A 25823-nucleotide genomic window follows, 5' to 3' on the forward strand; every position below is an offset into this window, starting at 1 on the left:
TCTGAAGAAGAATGAAAGACACTAAGTGATACACAGACAATACAAACTGCTTTTACACAATTAAATTAAACTATTTATAGACAGTATCAAATCACAACAGCAGTTGCCTCAGAGCAATTTAAACTGTAAGGTCACAACCCTATGATATTTATATGGAGCTGTGCTTTTTATAAAGTAAACAACTTTTCTAAAGCTCCTTGAAATTGAGCGTTTAAGTAGATGAGTGTCTCCTCCTATAAAAAGACTTTGGTTCCTAAAAGTCTGTTCCTCTGATGAAAGAAAGATTATCTCATGTGAACCAATCCTTAATCATGGCAACTTTTACAGGAGTTTAAATCTTACATTGGTCAAATATTATTAATAGTATAATATGCACTTCTGAACAAGGCCAACTGGCCATATTCCCAGTAAAATAATGAAATAAAGCTGGTGTCATTTGAAGGTTTAGCACACACATTTTACTTTACAGACCCCCCAAAAAATGATGCAGGTACCACCATGGTTGTGTTAATATTTTTCATTCATTAGGGACAAAAATATATCCAAATTTGTAACAATAACAGAATTGTATCTACTATCCCTGGCAGAGGTTTGGTGATGCAATGGTTGCTTGTTTAAGGTCTAATGACTGTGACTCAACTTCAGGGATTTAATGGAGACATGAATGAAACAAGAATTTCAAGAAATGCAATAGTCTCATTTCCTGTTTTTCATTATTGGCAGTGGCAGCTTGATTTAATGTCCACGTTTGGTCCAAATCACATTTAAACAGAGAGACATGAAACCAAATGAGGACACACCGGATATGTTCTTCCGGTCCAGCCCACAGGTGGGCGATTGCTACATGAGCAATGAGGCTAATGATCAACCAGTTCAACCTGTTATGAAACACCCAACTATTAAAAAGAAAAGAAAAAAAAAAAAAAGAGTCAAATGTGTACACACACTGAACTCAAAGGACATTCCTGTGGATGAAGCTGTTGTTTGTACTTTAAGCTTCAGAAACGACTCAGAAAACAGTCACATATTTTTAACCCATGAGGATTAAATGTTATGTACACAATGTATTACTTAAAGAGCAAAGTGGAACTGATTCTCAGTGTTTTTCATAACTGCTACTATATTTACAGCCCATACTCAGGATACTTGCCACTAAAGTGTGATATATAGCTGAAAGTAGTGGATCTGTGTTTAAATAATCTCTGTTCTGTTCCTTCCATTTGTGGGCGATCGTGGCTTAAGAGTTGGGAGTTTGCCTTGTAATTGGAAGGTTGCCGGTTGCTTGGACAGTCTCGGTCGTTGTGTCCTACTGGTGGTGGTCAGAGGGCCCGGTGGCGCCAGTGTCCGGCAGTCTCGCCTCTGTCAGTGCGCCCCAGGGTGGCTGTGGCTACAATGTAGCTGCCATCACCAGTGTGTGAATGGGTGGATGACTGGATATGTAAAGCGCTTTGGGGTCCTTAGGGACTAGTAAAGCGCTATATAAATACAGGCCATTTACCATTTGGAAATCTGTTTAAAGTTTCCTTTTTTGGATCTATTATGCTATGTCTTTATCTTTGAACTCAACTAGAGCAGCTTTGTATATGTCACAGTCAAAATATGGTCTACTCGTCTTTCATTGGTGGTTGGTGCAACTCTTCTGTTCAGCTCCACTGTCTAAAAGAAGCCAGTTTCCCCTGTTTCCTATACTTTCTTCTGTTGACCTCCATAAACAGAACATTTGAACAGAAGGAAAGTTTTCTCTAGCAAGATAGTGGCTAACCTTATCAACCAATAAAGCTTGATACTCATCAAGACTCATTTAACTTTGAAGTAGTTTTAGACTGTTGACAACTAAAGGCTGAAATGTGAGAAGTTTTACAAGTGTGTGGATTTATGGACGTATCATTGATTTTTATTCAGTTGCTATACGACCCGAAGAATGGATTCAGATTTTTAGGTATAATTAATAGCTCAATTGTTTATTCAAAAGGAAAATCAAATAGATAGAAGATGAAATGAGATACAGATGCAGAAAAGAAGCAGCTCACAGATACTGTCTATGTTTAAAGAGCTCTGTGCTGTTAGGGGTAGGGTCAACTTATATCAAGGACCACCATCTAACCTAGCATAAACTTTGTGGAGCATGGTTTATCCTCCTGTAATTCAAAATTGTGCCCATTCGAGCTCTGACTCTAAAGTAAAACCCAGATCCTGATCGCATGTTAAATGAATTTAGCTGAATTGGACAAGAACCCAACATTTAAGTGGGTGAAGCACACTTAGGCAATTCAATGGTGAACTCTTTGTGTGGAAATGAACATGAGTGGACATACCCACAAACAGCTCCACTGTTGTAACCTTCCTGGCGACATTTTTCTGGAATATGAGGCACTGGTACTTTCCAGTATCAGACACCTGCACATTGGAGATCCGTAATGAGATGTTTCCATCTTTGAGCTCTTTCATGATGAGGCTTGTCCTGTATTCGAAGACTGGATTCTTCATCTCGTAGGCCTCACAGCCATCCCGGTACAAGAAGACAACATCTGGCTTCAAGCCTTCCTTGGACCACTCAACAGTCGGAAAGTCTTCCTTGTCAGAGATATGGAAACTGCACGGTAGAATAACATCTCCACCAGCAAAGGCAAGAACGTGCACTGGCTGATCCTGAGCAGAGGATCCACCTAGAAAAAAGAAAAGAAAAAAAAAAAAAAAAAAAAAGAAAACACAAAAAGGATAAACAACCATATTAAAATGATAAAAACTAAAGTTAATGAAGTAGGCAATAAACAATGTGAGTAAAACTTTACTAGAAGGTATTCAATGCCTCCAGGTGGATTGACTCCTGTATGTTATTCTATGTGTTATAGGTGAAGAGAGCACGGAGCTACAAGGCAAACTCTGCAGTTTACCCGTCTTTTTCAAATCCTGATCAATACTCTGAGTATTGACCAGCAGGATTACAGTTACATTACAGAGACAATCAAGTCTATCCCATATATTTTTAATGCCACGTTAAAGCTATAAGGGCATACATCTGTAACAAAAGTACGACATCCAGAAGAGAAAGCCCCTTTTTAAAAGAAAAAAAATTCTGACACAGTAAACTGGGTTTTTTTTGTTGTTTCTTTGTTTGTTTTGGTGACATTGTTGATTTATTTTTTCTCTTATCCAGGTTTGGCCATCTTATCTTATTTGAAATGAAAGAAAATTACCACCCAAAGAGCCCGACAGAAAACAAAGCTGCAAGACGTTTGTTTCTGAGGACTTTGAATGCCACAATCAGCTGCTTGCACTTATTATCTTTTTCACCTGCATAACGTTGCAGCAGTACTTTCCTGTGACGCAACAATGACGGCTTAGTCACTCAAATATTCTCTCATCCAATTAATCATGAACTTCTGAATGCACTGCATTTCTGATGGCATTTATTTTTAAATGCATAGTATTTGGTTAATGATACAACTATTGGCACGAGTCCATCTATTGAGGTTTGCACTGGTTGGTTCAGCGTGATTAAGATATTGGCCAGTGATGTTCATGAGGTAAGGTGGGGAAGTCCCCAAACCTGTAAGATGTATACTTTGTACATACATGAAAATGTCCCACACTGTCTCACACATACTCTACGTCCCACACTTTGTCAGGACACAGATAATTGTGACATTTATGTAAGCAAGATGCATAGAAACACACTTTATGTGGTACACCAGTTCAACTGCATGTCAGTGCAAATATCTATTCACACAAATCACATGGCAGCAACTCCTCATTAAGACATGCAGACATGGTTAAGACTGAACATCAGAAACTTTGAACATGGCGCACAGTTCTGCACCAGTTAACAAACCGTACATTTAATTTGATCCAGGCATGCAGTGTGTGCATCTTTAACAATTAAAGAACAATTATGATTAAATGATTGCACATCATTGCTGTTCACAATTATGTTTGTGTTTTTTCCTCTTTCAAGTCCCCCAAATTCCCTCTGCACTAGACTGTGGCATATTTAATTGACATATCTGTTATTTTCTCTTCCTCTCTTATCCATTTATAGATGTATTATATTCGTATTGATTTGGGGTTACTTTTAAATGCGTTATGGTTTTGTTTTTTCAAACTTTGTGAGTAATTACATTAAATAACCATAATTTCAGCACTGGTTAAAAATACTATGACTACAGTGTTTGTAGTAATTATACAGCACTACTACAGAATGTATAATATGAAATCCTGTCTATAGTGTTGAAAACTATTATTTTATTCTGAAAATCTCTTAACACGTCCTGAGATCACTGCAGATTTGAAGCTTGACCTAAGGACGCCGAGTTATTATTTTCTAGCTAACTGGTTTGGCATGATTTACAGAGGTAACGGCAGCAGGTGAAGTTTAAACAAACACTTTCTCGCACTAGTGGAAGACAAACAATCGCAGTATTGCTTGGATCCGCGGCTCGTGCAATGAAAGGTCATGTTGAGCTTGTGCTGTTAAGTATCCTGTTGACGGCCAGGAGTCACTGTTCACCGCTTGGAAAAGTTAATTTAAAGAAATCCTGAAAGAAAAACCTGTTGGCTCCTGTGATCTTTATCTGATAACAGCGATGCATGACGAGGGCGTTTTGCAGTTAACCGAAAATTCCTAACGTTCTTTGGCACTTCTGATTTACTTTTCTCTTTGACTGAACGTGAATTAAATCGTTGCTCTAAACAAAATCAGCATAACCCAGCTCTTTTTCTTACCCATATAGGATGACAGCAGACTGGCAACCACGAAAAGACGACGATACATCCCTAAAGGACTTTCCCCCTCAATTACTGAAGAACCAAATTAATGTTTCGGAAGTTATCATTCTCTCTGCAGACACCAGAAGCCTTTCAGATCAGTGTGATCAGAAACACTGACTGACACTCACAACCTCAGACTTTTGATCTTGGTTTGGCTGTGGGCGGTGCCGCAGTTACGCTGTTTCTCACCTGCTGACACACTGACGCTTCAACACCAACAAAAGAAAAAGAAGAAAAAAGGTGGTGCTCCTGACCTCTCCAGGGGTCGCCATCTGGTGTTAAAAATGAAACATTACACTCGATTTACACAGTAAATGGGCTGATGGTGCTTCATCGACATGTCAGCTTTCCAGCTCTATAGTTTGATTCGTGGAGTCTGCCATAGTATATAGTTTACTTATCTTTGTCGAAGCCCTGTGTATTACTTTAGTTATTATTAGGTCTGAGGCAGTTTCAGGCTGAATTACAGAGCAAGTAAAGCACGTCGTTTTTGCAAAACCTCAATGCAATTTTGCACTGATAACGAGCCTTTGTAGGGTGTTTCTGTTCTTATAGTCCAGTTTCAAGTTCATGTACAAAAACGTGTTGATTTAACCCAAATAAAATATATTTTAAAAATAACATTATTAAATCGATTTATTTTACAGCCTTCAAACAAATTTGTCAAAATATGAAAATGATGAAATCAAAGACCACTGTGTGTGTGTGTGTGTGAGAGAGAGAGAGAGAGAGAGAGAGAGAGAGAGAGAGCGGGAGAGAGCGAGCGTTATAGAGAAAAGTGACACCAGAAATGCCATATCAGTGAAAGTGCACGGTAACGCTGAGACACGAGGTTTTATATATCTGTTGCTATATATTTACATATACATGGCATCTGCAAACAACGTTTAGCTTAAAACACTGAGCCATATTATCGTCGTCACGATTTCCTCGTTTTAAACAGGAAGCTCACGCGGCTGATCGCACGTGACAGTGTAAACAAACAACAGAGCTCTTGCGCAGCAAGTCGTAGACTTTTGTTCTCTTTGAGGTAAGAATTCCTCTTAAATACTTTTGATTATTCTCATCAGAACTGTTATAGAAGTAAAACAGCTTACAGTGTCAAAGGTTTTAACGTTTATGTGCAATTATATAAATATATCGTAACAAATAATACAAAGAAGAAACAAACAACGACACAGTGAAAGTGAACGTGGTATCCGTAACTTTCAGATAGGGTCCAACAGCAAAAGAGGCATCAATGCCTTATAAAAGATGAATGCAAGTAAACAAGGACACAATAGCAGTAAGTCGCAATTCCCAAAAGGTCGATTCTGTTCATCCCGATGTAGCGTTTTCAGTGGGAGAAACATTTCGTTACCCATCCAAGTACAGTCGATTTAAATGTTAAAGAGTTTTCTCAGCTGACGGAAGGGGAGCGTCACAGCAGTTCAGGGGATTTTAAAACCGTCCAACATCGTTTATATGTCTTTGTCGTCTTCTGGCTTTGAGATTAAAACAATAGAATAGAATAGAATAGCTTTTTTCGCATTATATGACATAATAAAATCACAGTTGCGTCTCTCTTGTGAGTCTAAATTTTGATTTAACTTTGATACTTAATGTCATTTAACACAAAAGCAAAACAAAGAAGCTCATGACTAGAGCGACAAAACTAAGCCCGAAGTCAATGCAGAAACTTAACAATCGGTTTATATGAAAAGATCTGGAAGGGGAGTTCATTGTTTTAAAAGCAAATATAAAAAACGAATTAAACACGACCAGAAGAGGGAGAAAAAACAGTCAATGATGAAGAAAAGAGGACAAAACGAACAGAAAATGCTTTTTCTCTTGGAGCAAAATCGCATAATTAGCATGATTTATTTTGATTGTCTTTAATCTCGTTAATTTTACAACTTTTCTTTTTCTTTAAGATTTCCAAGATGCATCTGTGGAGATATAAGTTATCATTGAGAGGCTACAGAGCCATGATTTTACAGCACATGATTTTCTGCCTTCTCCTGATACACAGAGGTGAGTTCATAGTTTTATCAGCATGGTGTCACTTCACATTGCACACGCTGCCTCTTGCGTGCAAAACATTTGTGGTTGAGATCAGTAACTTCCTCCTCCAGAATCAAAGAGCCAACCCACAAAGCATTTCACAATACAACCCCTATCAAGCATTTCTTTGTGTAGTCTTTTGTGTTTTGAATACTCTTTTCTACTGAACGCTCATTTGATGTCGCCATTGGATTATTAGACATTTTTACTGCATAATTGCACTATATGTTTTGTTATGCAACCTTTTGTGTTTCTCCTCCTTAAACCAAAAAACAGAAGCAAAGGCCACATTTTTGGTTGCCTGAACAGGTCATGATTGTTGTCATATATTATATTATATTATATTATATTATATTATATTATATTATATCGAAGTTTGTCTTTTTTTATTATATCCTGGGGTCAGATGCCTTAAGTGGTATGGGTGTAAACGACTGTCATGTGGTTTGACTGCAGTTTACAGTACAGTTTGTACATTTTTTTCATTTTCTTCTCTGAGCTCAACGTCACCAAGGTTAAGTGCTTGGTAAGTTAAGATAAGATAAACCTTTATTAGTCCCACACGTGGGAAATATTTGGGTCATGTAAGAAAGTACAAGTTTAAGAGTAGAAAAAAAACCCACAATAGGTTAGATTATTATTATTAGTAGTAGTAGTAGTAGAAGTAATATTTCCAGTTTGGTCTAATTTTATATAAATGTCAACTTGTTTGTAAACTGTAAGAGGTTTGACAGTAACTGTGACTTACACTGTCAGGAATGCTCACTTTACTCCGCTGTTTCCTTTTCCTCCTCAGGGCGGCCTCTCATTGTCGTTCCAGCAGTCGTGGCCACAGTTGGGGAAGAGGTTGTTTTGCCGTGCCACATTAAACCAGAAATGAATGCTAATGGCATGAGGCTGGAGTGGGCGAGACCTGACCTAACGCCCGGGTTTGTTTACGAGTGGGCAGACGAAAAAGAACACGTGGTGAACAAGCAGCCGTCGTACAGAGGAAGGACATCAGTGGTTAAGGAAAAACTGGAACATGGAGACATTTCACTGAAAATCTCAAACGTGACCGTCTCTGACGAGGGAATATACAGATGCCTTGTGCCACAAGTGGGACAAGAGGCCTTCATTAAACTCATTGTTGGTAAGTAAATGCACGTTATATTATTTTTTATGTCCTTTCATTATGTATTAATGTGTTTTAAAGTACTTTGAGTGCTCAATTTGAGTTGAAAAATCTCATGTAACTGAAAGAAAAGAATGCAGACACTGGCTTCTTGTTCTCATGGAAACATTACAAACAGCTTCAGATCAAGTTATCCTTTAGTGTCATGGGACTGGATCCCTACATGGACTAAAAGGATTTTTCAGCCTTTGAGGGAAGAAAGCTTGGGATCCTCTTGTTAATATGTATGGCATGACTCAGGATATGTCATTAACTTCGAGAGGTCTAATTCTCCACTGATGACCTCAAATAGATCTCAAACCCAAACCATACGTTTTGTCAAAAAAAGCAAAAATTAAAATAAGACTTTTTTTTTCTGTGCTTTCTGTGCGGCTTAAGAAGTTAATTTATTTATTGCCCCCTTAACAACAAATGAATACATTTATGTTCAGCATGCTGTTGCAGTGATACCTCACAGTAGTGTTTTGGGTATTAGCTCTGATGGGTTTGACTGGTGTTTTCAGTGTGGTGTTTACATGTTTTTCCCACAACTGTGTGGGTTCTCTCCCAGTACCCCCACCTCCTCCCACAGTCCAAAGACATGCAGTTAGTGGGGTCAGGTTAACTGGCAGTTCAAAATTGTCTGTAGGCGTGAATGCTTTTTGACTTTATGTGTTAACCTTTCCACAGATTAGCAAACCATCCAGGGTGCACTGTGTCAAAATGCAATAATATTTTCTTCAAAATGCAACACTATGATAGTAATTTGCTTTCATAATAACTAACTTGTATAATTAAGTTAAGTGTATATGTGTCTCTTTGGTTATTTTAGCAAAGTTGTTCCATCGATTCATTTTCTTCTGCTTTTCCAGTTCACTTTTCTAAATTACTAGTCTTTACTAAGCTCCAGGTCACACTGATACCTTTTACAAACATAATCAACCAATAACCACAATGTTGGCACTGTGAATTTAAAGTATTTCTCCCGGTCTTGGTTTTCTTTTCTCTTTTTAGGTGCTGTCTCCTTTCCTAAAGTCACTGTAATAAGTAAAACCAGCAGTAAAGTGGTGTTACAGTGTGAGTCTGCAGGCTGGTATCCAGAGCCTGAGCTGCTGTGGTTGGATGCTGAGGGAAACCTCCTCTCTGCTGGACCTACAGAGACCCTCAGAGGTCCTGATGACCTCTATACTGTCAGCAGCAGAGTGACTGTGGAGAAGAGACACAACAACAACATCACCTGCAGAGTCCAACAGAGGAACACCAACCAGAGCAGAGAGACACACATACATGTTCCAGGTAGATTTCATGATGAAATGCTTCATATGCTATATGTGAAACTACTGTGGTTTTTAATAATGTTACATGATATGTTCCAGTCCCGTCCTGGTCTTTGAAATTGGTCTTGGTTCCGGGCTTACTCGCCGTGTTTCTGAGTATTCTACTGACCATTCACAGATGCCGAGTAAGGTAAACAAGTCTCTCTTTTTTTCCATTTTAAAATAGTGTTTTTGTCATTACAAGAACATGAAATTTTCTCTACTGAGATCTGAGAAAACATGGCAAGCATGTCAACAATGTGCCATGACCCTAAACTTCTTTTTTCATTTATGAAGAATCAAAATAAAACCAATTCCAAATAGGGGGCAAATACTTTAAAAAGTGGGATAAACTAAGCCAATATTCAAACACAAGTGAATCCTCCTGTCTGTGAATTGTATACATTGTTCTATGTGACCACAAAGAACACAAAATGACAAGTTAACACTGTACTTTTTCTAGGATTCTTGAACATGATGAAAAAGAGGTGATGCTCAAGAATCCAGATGTGTAAACACCACAAGGAACAGCTTTGATAGAAAACCACACAACTCCAGAGGGGCAAGAACTTCGGATCAAGTAAGATCAGGAAGTGGAGCTTCTGAAATATCTGGAGGAAGCAGGAGAGCAGCTGAAGAAGCTACACATTTCAATGACAGGAAAACAGGCTTTGAAAAAGAGTTTACATGAATACAGTGACTGTCATTGTCAGTATCCCTGAACAAAGCACCTGTGCCTAAACAGTCTTCAGCATGGCTTTAGTCTCTCTGTATGTATTTCTAAATGGCAATAGCTCAACTCAGTTCATCTGTGCAAATTGATTGTTACATTTCTTACTGTGTTAGATGACCTGTAGTATCTGAAGTTTCATGTGATGAGGTCATGTAATCACTTTTATTGCATTATAGAGAGTGGATAGCGTCAATATTTTTATCTGAGACATGCAGTTCTGACCATGAGCACAAAAGGTCCCCTTACCATTCAAATCTTCTGTTTATGAGGGAAACCAGTCAGTTAGACAAAAGGTGGCTTATAGGGAGAGAAGCCAAGAAAAGACAGAAGATGAACTGAAAAGTCAAACTGAGGCTTAAAAACAAAGATAAATAAGTATTATTTTGAACTGTGAACCATCCGAAGCTGCTTAGGAGTCCAAGAATAAAACATATTGTCTTGGAAACAAGGAGAATATGCTCCATTTCCCATTCCAGTGCATTATTGTAACTTTGTAACTACTTTTCTGGTTGTAGACACACCTTTTCAGGAAAAACAGCTATTTTGGGTCTCACCCAAAGTCACAGACTGACAATCCTAGTGTAGCTAATTTTGCTTTAAAATGGCCAATCAGGAGCGATGAGCCTCAGGATTGGACCATGTCCATGGCCATAATATAGGAAGTAAAATTAAAATCACTGTAGAAACCTCAAAAGACCCAAAATGTTTTAACTTCATCTAGGCAACCAAAGAAGGGCTTCTTACCTCTAACCTACAGTTGATGACTGTCACTTTCATCAGCTGTTAATTTTGCACTGAGTCTAATAATCTGTGATAGCTACAATGCTAAATCAGAAGCAGCACTTTTCTGTGAGGCACCATTCATAAAGGTCTTGTATTGGAAAGAGTTTTCATAATGAATTTAAGTGCCATGCATGGCAGAGTCGATCTGATTAATAAGAGCTAAACAACATAGTTTTAAGGTCTAAACAGGCTATATTTATATACAGTCCAAATCAAGAAAACTTTATTTGCAAATGAGGCAGCACATCTGTACAATATATAATCTGTAGATAAATAATAAGTTAACAGTTTTATTTATTTTGGTTCTCTTTGTATTGACCTATTCTTAATTATTGTGACAGTCTTTCTTTTTAACTGTATGCACCTCTGTTTCTCTCCTTTGATATCAAATTAATGTATTTCTATTGAAAAATAATACTTGTTAATACAATCTTTGTAAATAATACATTCTTTCTCATTTTTCTTAAATATAAGCCTATTTATTTACTGTGCATGTATCTTGTAACTCGAGCAGGTGCACCTATGTTACAGCTGTGCTACTTAGTGGTGCAATGAGCAGCTCAGCTTCAACTGAAACTGCTCTCTTATTTTATTCTGAGAGAGGACGAGTTGCAACATGTCTCTTGTCATCTTGTTATTCCAGTTTCGTTTTTTCTTGGAATAAATACAGTTTGTTCTACCACATGCTAAGCCCTGCTTCACTAATGTCATTTTTCCTTTTTTAAATATATGTCCTGTCTGGCAGTTTTTGCAATCAGAACTCTGATCTGAATGCTTCGGTGCCAAACACATTTTACTTTTTGAAGATCAGCTCTATACATTCTCTATAGGCTCCACTTGTGTTTCATTTATCTGTTTATTTATTCATTTGTATTTGTTGTTTCCATTATAAAATTTTATATGGTATGATATTATAATATCTAATCAGGGACAGGAAGAAAAAAATATCTAGGCCATCCACAGCCCCCAAAACTACTGAAAACCTGAGACCACACATTTCTTCAACATCCTGCGAAGAAGGAGGGAGGCACCAGATGGGGCAGCCATCCAAGAGGACCAGAGGCAAGGGAGGGCTGTTGGAGGGGTGCTATTAGTATCATTATTATGGAGCCATTCATCCTGTTTTGTTTGTTCCATTATGTAACCTTTAGATCACAGCTCATACCGTCTTCCAGACTGTCAAACAGACTGTACTATGATGCAAAGTGTAGTGCTATGCTAACATTTGTATTTTTGCCTAGAACAGGCAGATTAGCAACTTTTATAAAATGTAAATACCGTTATTAAACAGTACTGGTATGTAAAGAGTGGGAAGCCTTTTTCTCTTTAATTTAACAAGCTAAGTGGCCTATTTCTTTGCTTCTTCATTTTTGTGTCTCATGACCCCAACGTTAACTCAAAATTCTGTTTTGGACTCTAGGTTTGGCTGTAATATTCATCCTTTTCGGAAGTTGGAAACAGCTGAGTCATATTTGTATTATTCTCGTCTTTCCTCAGGCCAGGAGGTAAAGTCCTTCAATAGTATTGCAGCATGATATAATAACTATAACTCTTTATTTTAGAAAATGTATACCCATTTAGGCAATCAGTTGTTTAACCTGCTTTTTCCTCCCACTGCCGCAAACTGTTGCTTAAAGCAAAGAGGAGCAAAGAGGTGCCCTTTGCCAACCTGCCTAAGGACAACGTCTCCACAAATATTGACATTCACTGGTCAGTTTATTAGTATTTGTGTAGTGACAGTGTCTGCTGATCCATATGAAAGAATGCAGCAACATTAACAGAATATTTACCCACCAAATTGCAGCAGATTTTTAAAAAAGAAATCTTGGCAGCTTTAAAATTTTGATTTGGAAACAGAGATTAATTCGTCGAAAACTGTTACTAGAGCAGGGCGTGGGTCAGTAAGGGAAAACTAGGAATTCACAGGTGCAACTGGAACAAAGCGGTACCCGCTGAGAAGAGAAAAGAACAAAGCTAGAAAGGTGGCGAGGTGAAGGACACTGGGGGAAAACCAACAGATATCAGGTTCCTGATGGAATTTTCCAGTCATACCTTTGGATCATGACACTTGGTCTGTGTTACAAAAAAACAACTCATCTTCCAGTTCCTGCTGCTGATACACATAGTGGTAATAGTATCATGCAGTAGGGCATGACACCACTACCACTATGCTTCACCGTGATGATGGTAGCCAGCTCCACAGTCCTTTTATCCTCTAGATATATTGACCAGAAAATTTTGTTTATCATGGTCTGGTCATGGTTTCTCTAACCCTAAAATATGTATGAAAAGCATTAAATTAATTAATTAATTAATTTCAAAGAGTCAAAGCATTTTGTATTCTGAATAATCAGTGTTTTGTTACATTTACTACAATCTTGTATTTTTTGGCTAAGTCTACACACAAATATTTTTTACACATACAAATCCTGATATACAAGTACAAAATATTTATAACCACTATTTGAGCCCATACAAAACACAGACTTAACAATGTGGTGTATGCTGTACAGTGCAGCGAGGAATGCCCAGACCTCTACATTGGAGAGACCAAACAGCCACTTCACAAGTGCATGGCACAACACAGAAGAGCCACCTCCACAGGACAAGACTCAGCAGTCCATCTGCATCTTAAGGATAAAGGACACTCTTTCGAGGATGCCAATGTTCACATTTTGGACAGAGAGGACAGATGGTTTGAAAGAGGAGTGAAAGAAGCCATCTATGTCCACTGTGAGCGATCGGCTTTGAACAGAGGCGGGGGTTTACGACACCAACTGTCTGCCATCTATAATCCAGTTTTTAGATCCCTTCCCAGACGCCTTAACGCCCACTCACATCCTGGGCCATCTGACCTCAGGAAATCACATGGTGGGTGGGGCCAGGTTTCACAATGAGCTCACCCGAAACTCTGGCTGATTGTGACCCACACCCGTTTTCACACCTTGGCTCATGTGATTAGGTAGAGGATCATCAGGGGGTCCTTTGTCCCTCTTTGGAGGGAAAATCCCACTGGGTTTAAATCTGGGACTCTCCACCATTTGACCTTAGAACTGAAGAAGCTTCTCGGATGAGAGGTGAAACATCTTCAAGCAACTCAAAGAAGTCCAGACGCTTTTCTTTGCAAGCTCCTTTGACTACAATCACCTGGATGACTGTGTATGTGACAAGCAAGGCCACTAGAGGGAAGCAGAGTATCAGATTGATAACCAGTGATTTCCATTAACTTCTTCTTTTCTAAGAGTGCAACAATGATTAGTTTAATAAGAATTTAAAAACACAGATTTTAAATAGATATTTAACTGATCTTGCTTTCTTTTTTCTTGTTTTCCAGCAATTCACAGAATAAAAGTATTTGTGTAAGGCTTTCTCATTACTGTCAACCAATTGGCCTGGTTTGCTGGCTGCTTGGGGCAATCTGCTGTGGGAGCGATAGCGGTTGCTAAACTGTGGCCGCCCTGATTACACAGGCGTGGCTAGCTACAGGTTCATTTGAAGTCTTTTAGATGCTGGTATGGTTCTTGTATATGCATCTAGTTATCTCAGATCTCTAAATGATTTCACACTGTTTGTTCTAAAATAAGATGAAGCGAGAATCCTTGAAAAACTGGTAAGGTCAGAAATTATAAAGAATAATTCTGCATGTTCTTGAACTCTTGCCGTTTGCCTGCAAGCCAAAAAGCTGAGTAGAAGATGTTGTGTTAACTTTATTTTGCTTGTTTTTAAGCATCTTGCAAACAGTTATATATTAACCAGTTAAAGGGATTTGAGACACCAGGGCTATTATATTTTTATAGACCAGTCACCACCCATGTAAAATCTAGGAGGACTTTATTTTTTTGTCTGTGAAACACAATATCATTCTCTTCTTAATAAAAGTGGCAGATAAAAGCATTGATAATGGAGAATAAAATTTGTAATCATTACTTTGTTTCAGCATGGTTTATATTACTACAACCAGTCACCATCTGATAACCTGATGTATTTCTTAAGTTAAACATGCAATTTCCTGTTTTAAAGCACTTTCATCAAGTTGAGGAAAACTGGTTAGTATAGCATGAAAACTATCACCCCAATGTGAACTTTAGGCCAGTTTTATTGTGACCAGTCAAAAGTTTTGATCAATCACTGCAGAGGTGCATTTTTCCCAAGTAGTAGCATGTGCCTTTAAAAAAAGAGGAGCCACTCCAGATGTTACTTTGAAGCAACACGAGGAGTAGGTATGCTCGGCTGTTACCCTTCAGGTAAATTCAGCTTTCATTCTTATTTAGCAGTTTTTAAATGAAACAAACCAGAGCAGAATGCTAGAATTGGCTATCTTTGATTTGTGGAGAAGAAAAAGACCCAAAGGAAACAAAGATTAAAAAAATTAAAAAATACATTAAAAAGTTGAGTCTTTGGTGTTGATCTCTAGTTTCCAAACTATAATAAAAGAGAAGGAAAAAGTCAAAACTCCTTCTCCACCAGTTCTTTCAAAGCTTTGAATTTTTCAGTATGCAAGCAGGTGGCTTGGTGGTGCAGGAGAGGCTGGATCTTTGCATGGTTAGAGGTCAATTATTGATGAATGCTGCACAGGACAGTGGTGCTGCGCCTTCCACAACCCTGAATTGGACAAGAGAACATGGAAACATGGATGGCATCTCATTTTTGTGTACTGGACATTTTAAATATGTGTTCCCCTTTCTTTCTTTTCTTTCCTACCAGAAATATTTTTCAGGTTGACAATTGTATATTGTCAATTTGTATTTATATTATATTGTATTGACTATTTTCTGGTAACATTTCTGTAAACAGACACTCTATTTTATAAATACAGGACAGGTTGGGCAATGAAGTACCAATTAAAGAAATTAAAAATACTTTATCATCATTACACTGAACTGTCACACAGTTAGTCAGAGAAATAAAATCTGCATACCTACTGACTACTTGTGAGATAAAGCAACAGAAACTAACATTGGAAATATAACGAGACGTTTCAAAATAGATCAGTCATACAGCAAAGTTAATAATGCGCTGTGATGACATTGAGCTGTGTTTGTTCAATAGGAGTTGGTAGCAAATGGAGAGGAGATTCTTTAACTGATACAGTGGCTTCGTAAACATTCTCATATTACAGTACACAGAGTGAATCATATATTATTATGTGAAGTGGCGCGATATAAATAAAACTGAATTAAAAATTGAAAGGAATCATCTGTGCTGTAGTTGTGTTTAACTCCTGCATCTCTGTGATCACTTCTAATGACACATAAATCAATGTTCAGAATTCATGAAGTTCAGAAGTCATGCTATTGCTGTATGTGAGAAACTGACAGAAAAGATCATTAACCTCTTTTTCTCTTCGTGTCTTTTGAGCAGCTGCTTTGATAAACTACTTTTGTTTCGATTGTCATGATCACCATTGCTCTCACTGTCTGTGTGTGAGGAAATCTGAATTCTGTTTTTATGTGAATGACGCCAATCTCCCATCTGTCTTTGGCACTGCTGTCATGTGTTATCATAATCTGTTATCATTCCAGCACTGAAACAAACTAACAGTTCACCTGTAATTCAGTTAGTTTGTAATCCATATGTCTGAATTACAGATGAACGTGATTGGCTCAGACGGCTAATTTTTCTGCATTTTTATTCTCTCCTTTGTTCTGCAGCTTAAGGAATGAGGTAGTGTGTGCATTACACCAGAGATTTGGGTTTTCTTCTGCTTTTAATAAGCCTGAATAAAAAGAATGCTTGGTACTCCACTCTATTTTGCTTGTAACTGTAGGGTTTTTTTTTATATGAAATAAAACCATTTAAGCACAAACATCATAAATTATCTAAACATCATATATTATCTGAGGAGTACCAGCGAGATATAGTCAGGGTCACCTTAATGCACAACTTGGGCTCTGGAACACAAAATCTTACCATTTATATAAAGAAATTTAAAACGTTGACGCACTGATCATCAGACACCTTCACTAGACAGTGACTAATAAATCAAGCATGAGTATGAGTACGCAAATATTTGTGGAGACTTTTTTCTGAGGTAGGGTTACACCGAAGGACTGCTTTGTCACTCACTCAATGACAAAGCAGTCCTTCATCTGATGCAATAGTGACCTGTCAAGGATGTGCTTATAGTTTTTATTATTGCCAATCAAGCCAGTAAAGCAAGATGTTCTTACAGCATTTAGTCAGTTGAGCAAGGTTAATAAGGTTTGTATTTTTCCACATCTGTTCAGCTTTTCTACATTATCATCAATATAATCATGCATCTAAGAGGAAGGATTGACAGTTTGAAATAAGCTGTATTTTAAAGGGGCTACACAATGGAGAGCTAATCAACATATATTATTAAAACAACAAAGGTTATCACAGATTTTTGAAAGCTTGGATGTTTAGATGGATAAATAAGTGCAGAATTCAAATATCGCTTCTGAACTTCAGAATTAATTCAGAATTTAAAATATATATATATATATATAACCCATGTCTTCAGTTGTAAAAAATATAATGAAAGAAACCAATGTGATGAAGGAGGTGGTTACGTTATTGACCTTAAATAAATGAATAACCAAAATGGTGCAAGTAAATTATTTATAGACAGAACAGTTAAAATATAGTAACATGAAAACTGTTGGACTTGAATGACTGAACAACCCTTTGGATTATAAAACAAAAAGAGAAAAATGTTTTTCCACAAAAAGTAAAGTTCACATAAACTATTTAAAAAACACCTTCTATGTGTTCGTTTAACTGGAGATTTGAACATTGTTTTGTGGGTCCAGTGTTTGTATGTGTGGATCTGTTATTTCCAAAGAAGAAAAATCACTGGTATTCTTTATAAAATACATAAACTGTATATCAGAGTAAAACAAGTTGTACTTACAAGGTGAACTTGAGTTTCTGCCTGAAATAAAAAGAAAAGAAATCAAAAAAAAAATTTATTCTGGAAGTAGTAACTTGGTGGAAATTGAGTATTTCTTATATAGCTTGTTTTTGCTCTACCTGATCACTCACACCATTTTATACAACATGCCTCATTAATCACAGAAGCTTTTTTTCTATAGTTAAGTGCTTTCTATCCCACATTCACACTACAGTGGAAACACTGGAGAACAACTTGGGGTTAGTATCTTGCCCAAGGATATTTGGCATGCAGACTGGAGTGCACAGGAATCAAACCCCAACCTTCTGATTAATAGATGTGCTACCTTCGTAGCTCAAGAGTTGGCAGTTCATCTTATAATCAGAAGGTTGCCGGTTCGAGCCCTGGCTTCGACAGTCTTGGTCGTTGTGTCTTTGGGCAAGATACTTCACCCGTTGCTTACTGGTGGTGGTCAGAGGGTGGTACGAGTGTCTGGCAGCCTCGTCTCTGTCAGTGCGCTCCATGGTGGCTGTGGCAACAATGTAGCTGCCATCAACAGTGTGTGAGTGGGTGGACGACTGAATGTGTAAAGTGCTTTGTGGTCCTTAGGGACTAAGTAAAGCGCTATACAAATACAGGCCATTTACCTTCTGAACCACAGCCACCCTATGAGATCATATCATTCTAATTACAAGGAATTATATGGCCACTACCAGCTCCACCACCATCATCAAGTTTGCTGACGACACCGTCGTGGTGGGCCTGATCTCTGATAACAACGAGACGGCCTACCTGAAGGAGATTAGGAATCTGGAGAACTGGTGCCAGAGGAACAACCTCCTTCTAAACGTCAGTAAGACAAAGGAGCTGATAGTGGACTTCAGCACTAAGCAGGAGAGGAACTACCAGACCCCCGTCATCAACGAGTGCCCAGTGGAGAGAGTGGACAGCTTTAAATACCTCGGAGTTCACATCACGCAGGACCTGTCATGGTCCTGTCACATCAGCACCGTGGTGAAAAAGGCCCGTCAGCGTCTCTACCACCTCAGACGCTTGAGAGACTTCCAACTGCCCTCCAAGGTGCTCAGGAACTTTTACTCGTGCACCATAGAGAGCATCCTTTTTTTTTTTTTTTTTTTTTTTTGCCTGTCCCGTTTGGCTCTTTTGCCATCAGAATTGTTTTCTAAAGGCAAAGAAAGATGCCCAACGGATTTACTTCACCAAACTGACCATCCCAGCCTTGCCGTAATGGTCTATTTGATTCACCTTTTATTGTTTATTTTATTTTCACTTACTGAATACGGGACAGACTTGACTGGGGGAAAGAAGGGGAGAAAGAAAGAGTGAAAGAGAAACAGCTGAGAAGAGGGACGGGGGAGAAGGGCAAAAAACAAAAACCAACAGAACGGGCAGAGAAAAAAAAATGCATATATCAATAGAGAGCATCCTGACGGGAAAACATCTTAACCTGGTTCGGGAACAGCACCATGCAGGACAGACGAGCGCTACAGAGGGTTGTGCGGTCAGCTGAGCGCACCATCCGCTCCGAGCTCCCTGACCTGCACTCAATCTACAGCAGGCGGTGCTGGACCAAGGCCAGGAAGATCGTGAAGGACCTCAGCCATCCCAACAACAGACTGTTCTCTCTGTTGAGGTCAGGAAAGCGATTCCGCTCCCTGAAGACCAACACAGAGAGACTGAGGAGGAGCTTCTTCCCGCAGGTGATACGGTCTCTCAATCTCACCACCACACAGTACTGACCCACACATACAGTTCTTACACACACACTGGACATTCTGGACATTGTTTTTCACTTCATCACTAAATCACTTTAAGCATATTTGCACTGCACAAGACATAATGTGGATTGCACAACACTGGACATTATATTCTTCATTTCCAGTTAATACTTGTACAGCTGCTGTTATTGTGTGTGTGTATATATATATTTATTTATTTATTTATTTATTTATTTATATTTCTTCATACATTCTTATATAGTTCTATATTGTGTATTTTGTTGTACAGTTATTTTATTTTCAACTTTAATTTATATATTTTATCTTATTCTTCCCAGTTAAATTTACCCTTCATTCTAATTTGTGTTGTACAGTTATTTCATTTTTAACCTTAATTTATATTTTATTCCTTCCTAGTTAAATTTACCCTTTTTAATTTTTCATATTTATTTCCTATCTTATTCATAGCCTTTTCCTTTTTTTTTCTTTAGGTCACGAGCAGTTGTCCACGCATTTCACTACATATCGTACTGTGTATGACTGTGTACGTGACAAATAAAATTTGAATTTGAATTTATTTTTTATTGCCTCAGTAGTTGGGATAATGGGCAATGAATATGACTGAACATAGGGAATGGGAGGAGCTGGTGACAGCATGAAAAGTCAAATTCTGTTGATAGCCAGAATAATTACAGTAAACATTAGAGACTGTTCATTTCTTTGTAAACAAACATTCAAACAGCAGGGCCTCATATAATATTTTCTCCCGCTCTTGTTGAACAGCTGGGTGGAAATGCTTAGAGAAGAGGAGCTAATGCTACTATCTTTTTATATTTTATGTTGTTTTTATGTTGTTTTAGTGCAACACTGGGGCCGCGAGAGCACTGCAGTTTCAAATTCTGGTGTATTATCTGTACATATGAGTTTTGCTATTAGGCAATAATTTTCTACATGGAAAGTCTGTATAATTAAAAGAAAGCTTTCTATACAACTTTGTTTTGCAATGTGAGCTTTACTTCTAATTGTAGAAGTAAATACAAATATTTTTTCTCTTATACTCGGTTTAATTCTGTTGAAAATAATATCCCATTGGCAAAGCTAGTTGGTTTAGGCCTTTATTGATTTTCACATTATCTCTGAGCTGCAAACAGAAGCACTATTTAGGAAGGAAATAAATCTCGAACAGAACGAACTCTGAGAAATTCAAACATCTTCCGTCACAAGTTGGGGATGAGGTGAGAGTGATGAGAGAAATAAAGAGCTTCATTAAACACGTTATTGGGATAAATTCCTTTCACCCTCTGTGCAATACACAGTCAACCTCACACAGGCACAGACACACACAGCACACACTGTGGACACAGGCTGAGTACACACATGAAATGAGCACTACAAGCCTTGGGTACATTTGAGAGCTTCAGATATATAGAGTTACTTAAGGTTATTGTTGAGTGTTAGTAAAAGGCGTATACGTGACAGGCGTACTCTTTGACTTGAAATGTTTCTGAGGCCAAGGCGAGAGGGCCAGGTAGGCAGCCAAGATCAAGAAATGGACCCATCAGACCAGAATTTTTATATGTAGCAAAGAGTAGCACTTTCCATTATGAAGGACATTTGTAATAGCAGTGGTGGCTTAGGCCAGAATACGAGCCACTCTTCCACGGTACTCATGTGGTTCTGGGGCACACCACTTCTCCTGGTTGCCTGGTCCACGTCTTTGCCTTTCACCTTGAATCATGTACGCTGAAGGCTGTACTTTCCATGTCTCACCTGTGTGGACAAAACAAAAAAACAAAAAACAAATCAACTGTTAGACAGCCTATATGTTTGTCAGCAAGCTGGCTTTATTGTCCTTATTAAGGACATAGTTAAAGTCTTGTTTTCCTGAGCGAGTGATTCCGTATCCTTTTCTGAATTGCCTCCAACACTTTTATGGCATACAAACATTAGATTCATTCAGAGACTATAAACTGCCCAAAGACTGATTATTTTTATTAGTCACTTTCCCAAGGAACTTTTGTCTCAACTCCTGAGTCTGCCTTTTCTCAGCCTTTTATTGTTTCAGTTTTGAACTCAGTCAGTTAGCTGTCCTACCCCATGTGGGGTTACACCAGAGCCTGTGCCTAACCCTGCACTCATCCTTGCTCCAATGGTCAGGGTGGTCAGGACGCAGTCTATTGTTGCATCCGTAGCTGTTCCTCAGGTGAGAATGACTACTGTCCATCTAACCTCTGCACCCACACTCTCCCAGGGTAAGGGAATCCTCCAGTCACCAGAGGAAGCAGCTGAGTTCAACCCCTGACTATGCATCCAGAGCTGTCAGAGTATTCAGAACACCTAGAGTTCCCAAGGTACTGTAGGAGAAATATCAAATGACAAACATAGACTCAGCAGAGACGTAAAGCTTCATTTTATCTTGCAAGAGGACTAACAGCATTCAGAGTCTATGCAGAAACCTGAATTGGGGAAGTCTGTCACTCTTTTATACACTTCTCCTTCCTAGATGAAAATCATTGTTCATTGGTGTACTAATAGACATTCTAATGACTTTTATTTTATATGGAAGTCATTCCTAACTGTCCTTTTCTGTCTCATTTTCCAATTGGCTGTTCGCCGAATTACTCTTCAGGTTGCTCCTCAGTTTCAGGTGTGTTCCCAGTCAGAACTGGGAAGAAAAAGAAACATACTGTTGGCATGTTTTGCCAACAGTATGTGTGGATAATGATGAGTAAAGGACAAATACATTCACCATGCAAAAAACGAAACAAAACTGTGACACAAAGATCAGGTGATGTATCTCTTTGTTGAGTCAATGTGCCAAATTAAACAGCAGTGGAATTTTATCTGGGTGGAGGTAGAAAGGTTGTTATAAAGTGAAATACAAGAAAGCATGGAGCTAAAATAAATAACAGTGTATTTTTAGTGTGTTTGTTCCTGGTTTTGAGTCAAGATCCAGAAACAGTATATAAATGCTGGTGTCAGGTTTGATCAGCACCTCCACACTTGAAGGCTGAAGTTACAAGCTGATGCTGATAAGAAGGAAGATAAGGTATTATATCAAAGGCTTGCTGGAAACTGTCAAATTACTGTCTATCTTTTCTTTAATAAACTACTAGCCACTTTAAATTTTCTGATTTGTGTAGAGATACTAACATCACCATGAAGCTGCTGACTGTGTCTACACTTCTGTGCGCAATGGTGGCTCTGGGCACTGCTGCTAGTGAGTATTCCAGTATGCTGTGCATCATCTATACATCTTATGCATGAATATATTAAACTGAAAATGAATGACCAAAATCAACATTTGCTGATGTAATTTGTTTAGCACGTCGGGGTAAAGTGGCCAGTAATGGGACAGAGGCATTAATTCCAGCAGGTCACCCAAACTAATCACATTTTTATCATTCTGAACAGAAGAAAGAGTACATCAGCTTTCCTCTGTCAGTTTTACATAAATTATTTTTCATGTATGATGGACAAGTACATTTATAGCTAAAAAAAAAAGTTAATCTTTAACACTTAAACATATTTTTCATGAATTTATATTTTAACATTTTTTTTTCTTATACAGTAAAGTAACTCAATAATCTTTGATTGCCTTCAGGAGGACATCATGTTGAGAAGAGAGCAGCATCTTGTCCAGGTGGCTGGACTCAGTATGGGAATCGATGCTTTCTCTACAATCACGATCAAATGACTTGGGCTCAGGCGCAGGTAAAGGCAGTGGTCTAAATTTATCATTTATTCTTTGTGAAATCTTAAATCTTTCTGTTTACATTGTCATTTCTATGAACTCTGTTGATTTCCATTGTAGAGAATCTGCCTAAACATGAATGCAAACCTGGCATCTGTACGCAGCTACGACGAGTATCAGTTCATTCGACGCGTCATATCTAGTGCCACTCATGAAAGTGGACTAACATGGATTGGTGGCTCAGATGGTCAACAGGTATAATTTCACTTATCATTATTCAGATGACCCTTCCCCATTAGCAAACACTTGGTGACAGAGGCGAAGAAAAACATTTTTTAACAGAAAGAAACCTGAGGCAGAACCAGGCTCAGGGATTAGCACACATCTGCAGTAGATAAGGAGGTCTTTAAGATCAGATGGGATCTGATTTTTCAAGACTTTTAAATTCATTCTTGATAGTATTGTCTATAACTGCACATTTAGAACTTGGAACTGTAGCTTAATTTTAAGTGTATTCTTGTCTGTTTTTTCTGTTTTCTAGGAGGGTTACTGGTTTTGGATCGATGGAACCTCTTTCACATTTACGCAGTGGTGTCGGGGAGAACCTAACAACCATAGGGGAAACGAGCATTGCTTGCTGGTGAATTTTTCAGGTAAACCTTCTGTGAAATCCCTAAAAGTACGATGTATGAGCACTGTAAATGTTAAAGAAAAAAAGAAACAATACCCACAATTCCCCAAATGATTTTTATGCATTTAATGTGACAAACAGTAATGTGTGACAGAAATGTAAAACAAGTAGTGTCATTTATTTTTAACAAAGACAACAGTTCAATTTTTTATCATATTGAATATTTACATAGTGTTTTGATGCAGCAGTAAACACATGTATGCATCAGGTGCTACTGTTATACAGAACAAAATATTTAGATTAGTAATCATTTCTCCTTGTGATTATGATTTCAGTTCATTCTGATTTTATCTACTTACAGGAAGCAAGTGTTGGAATGATGGGACATGTGACAGCCAATTCCCATTTATTTGTGTCAAGGCCATCTGATGATTCCTGGGCTGTGATGAAGGTGTGGCCCACCTGAAGACAAAGCAAATACTCTAATATATCACAATAAGAATCTGGTTCTGATTTGATTTACTTCTTTTCTTTTACTGTAATGCTGCATAAGGAATGAAGCGACACGTGACATAAACTGGAGGATCTCTTTTATCAGGAGCAAATTGCATGTGTACATGAAAGAATGCTTTTAGCAAAACTTTGTTTCCCAGAATGAATTGTTGTTTCTCATCTTCTTCATCATTAAAATCTTAAGCATTGAATCAAACTGGTCTGTGCATTTAAATGCTTAATACTCATGAGTGTACTCTTAAATTTCACATATATCTGTACTGTAAAATCTAACTAGTTCTCTGAGCTCAAAAAAAACAAAACATATGCAAACGTGTTGCCTAGAAAAAAAACTAACACTTACTTAAGATGACTAAGTTAGGACAACTTAATCATTGTGAGTACAAAGGACCAGAGATGACTTATTTTTTTCTGAGTGAGCAATACTAAGTGTTTAACCACTGAAAAAGATTTCAAATTTAAAAAAATATATTTTGTGGTAGCTTACTAGTTTCAATTTTGCTTATGTTTTATCATCCTTGAACTTGAGATTTGTAGTAGAACACTTGAACACTATAAACACTATAAGTATAGCTCAGAAAAATTAACAGCACTTCTTGTAATGCAGTTAAACTCAGTCCAACTGTGATTTTCAAATGCAAAAAAGTATATCAGTAAACATCCTGGACATTGTTCTGCTCAATAACAAACAAGTATATTCCTACTATTGTAGCTTGTGCTATTTAATAATACCTAAAAAATTATTAAATTGGCATTTGCATATCTTTTGTTACACAATTGAAAACTTTAAAAAAAACTTTAAAGTATTTCTCACCCTCATGCACTAGCTCAGGGTCCCTCGACACTGCAGAATGCTAAAAGAAAGTTCATGAGTGGAAAAATTAAAGAAATGATAAGCTGTCAGCTGACCATAGTTGGTTTTAGTACATAAATATTGGCTTGACTGTATCTGGTGGGGCCAGGAACCATTTTGACAATATTAGCAGCACTAAGTCTACCCTGTTGTTGGAGTTGCGCAAGGGACCGTGATATCTTTCCATTCTGAAAGGAATTGTGTCTGCTGGTGCTTGAGAGGCAACAGCAGGGCCACCACTGTCATTCTTATCACATGAGAATGAATCAAAATCAGGGTCCTTCTCAACACAATCCTCTGTCTCTGACACATTCTCCTCTGTGTCACTTTGACTGTCAAAGAGTTGTGCCAAAACCTCGCTGACAGTAAAGCTTTTCCCAGAGGACATTTTTTTTAGAGAGCATACAGATTGCAAAGTACACAGTGCGAGTAATGATTTAGATAGAAGGCTCCCTTATTTGGCTTTAGCTGTCAATGTCCTTGCTGAAAAATCCTGCCCACATTCCCCCTCACAAGAAATATCCACTCTGATACTTGGATGTGAACAACTCGCAAGCCACACTGTGGCAAATATCATAGTCCTCATGGGAATGTTGTTGGAGGCTGTGGAGAGCCGGTCCAGCCATCGCCTGCAGCTTCACTGCTTCCGCTGGCGGCTCTGGAGAGCCCTTGGTTCTTCTTACCTTGCCTTTCCCGTGTTCTGTGTGTTTTTTCCAGTCAGTCATGTCTCAGTGTCATGTCTGCG

The 25823-nt window shown here is 38.1% G+C and overlaps 3 protein-coding genes across 3 annotated transcripts in view; 2 read left to right on the forward strand and 1 right to left on the reverse strand.

Annotated features, from left to right (window-relative positions):
* The window catches only part of LOC309701823 (selection and upkeep of intraepithelial T-cells protein 1-like), a 51587-nt gene that overhangs the window by 3993 nt on the left and 21771 nt on the right, over positions 1 to 25823 (reverse strand). The window contains exons 2-3 of the mRNA XM_082526094.1: positions 4723 to 4898; positions 2316 to 2666 (exon numbers count right to left, since the gene is read on the reverse strand). Coding sequence (XP_082382220.1) covers positions 2316 to 2666; positions 4723 to 4771 — 400 coding nt within the window. The 5' untranslated portion in view covers positions 4772 to 4898. The remainder of the gene's footprint in view (positions 1 to 2315; positions 2667 to 4722; positions 4899 to 25823) is intronic.
* LOC309693051 (butyrophilin subfamily 1 member A1-like) lies at positions 5547 to 11485 on the forward strand. The gene is made up of 6 exons (XM_082512030.1): positions 5547 to 5797; positions 6681 to 6780; positions 7607 to 7942; positions 8978 to 9259; positions 9340 to 9430; positions 9743 to 11485. The coding sequence occupies exons 2-6, from the start codon at positions 6690 to 6692 to the stop codon at positions 9792 to 9794; spliced, it is 852 nt and encodes a 283-aa protein (XP_082368156.1). The 5' UTR covers positions 5547 to 5797; positions 6681 to 6689; the 3' UTR covers positions 9795 to 11485.
* On the forward strand, positions 22342 to 24410 carry LOC309701874 (galactose-specific lectin nattectin-like). Its single transcript, XM_082526194.1, has 6 exons — positions 22342 to 22436; positions 22531 to 22607; positions 22992 to 23101; positions 23202 to 23336; positions 23623 to 23734; positions 24074 to 24410. Exons 1-6 carry the CDS (start codon positions 22414 to 22416, stop codon positions 24139 to 24141), a joined length of 525 nt encoding a protein of 174 aa, XP_082382320.1. The 5' UTR covers positions 22342 to 22413; the 3' UTR covers positions 24142 to 24410.

Source organism: Aulonocara stuartgranti (assembly GCF_965226115.1).
Source record: "Aulonocara stuartgranti genome assembly, chromosome: 3".
Lineage (NCBI taxonomy): Eukaryota > Metazoa > Chordata > Actinopteri > Cichliformes > Cichlidae > Aulonocara > Aulonocara stuartgranti.

Excerpts from the sequence above, each read along its gene's own strand:
- LOC309701874 (XM_082526194.1), top strand. The coding sequence starts at position 22,414 with ATGCTGATAAGAAGGAAGATAAG. Across the intron at positions 22,437-22,530 it reads CTGATAAGAAGGAAGATAAG|AGATACTAACATCACCATGA; the intron begins GTATTATATCAA and ends TGATTTGTGTAG. Across the intron at positions 23,337-23,622 it reads GTGGCTCAGATGGTCAACAG|GAGGGTTACTGGTTTTGGAT; the intron begins GTATAATTTCAC and ends TCTGTTTTCTAG.
- LOC309693051 (XM_082512030.1), top strand. The coding sequence starts at position 6,690 with ATGCATCTGTGGAGATATAAGTTATCATTGAGAGGCTACAGAGCCATG. Across the intron at positions 6,781-7,606 it reads CCTTCTCCTGATACACAGAG|GGCGGCCTCTCATTGTCGTT; the intron begins GTGAGTTCATAG and ends TTTCCTCCTCAG. Across the intron at positions 9,260-9,339 it reads GACACACATACATGTTCCAG|TCCCGTCCTGGTCTTTGAAA; the intron begins GTAGATTTCATG and ends GATATGTTCCAG.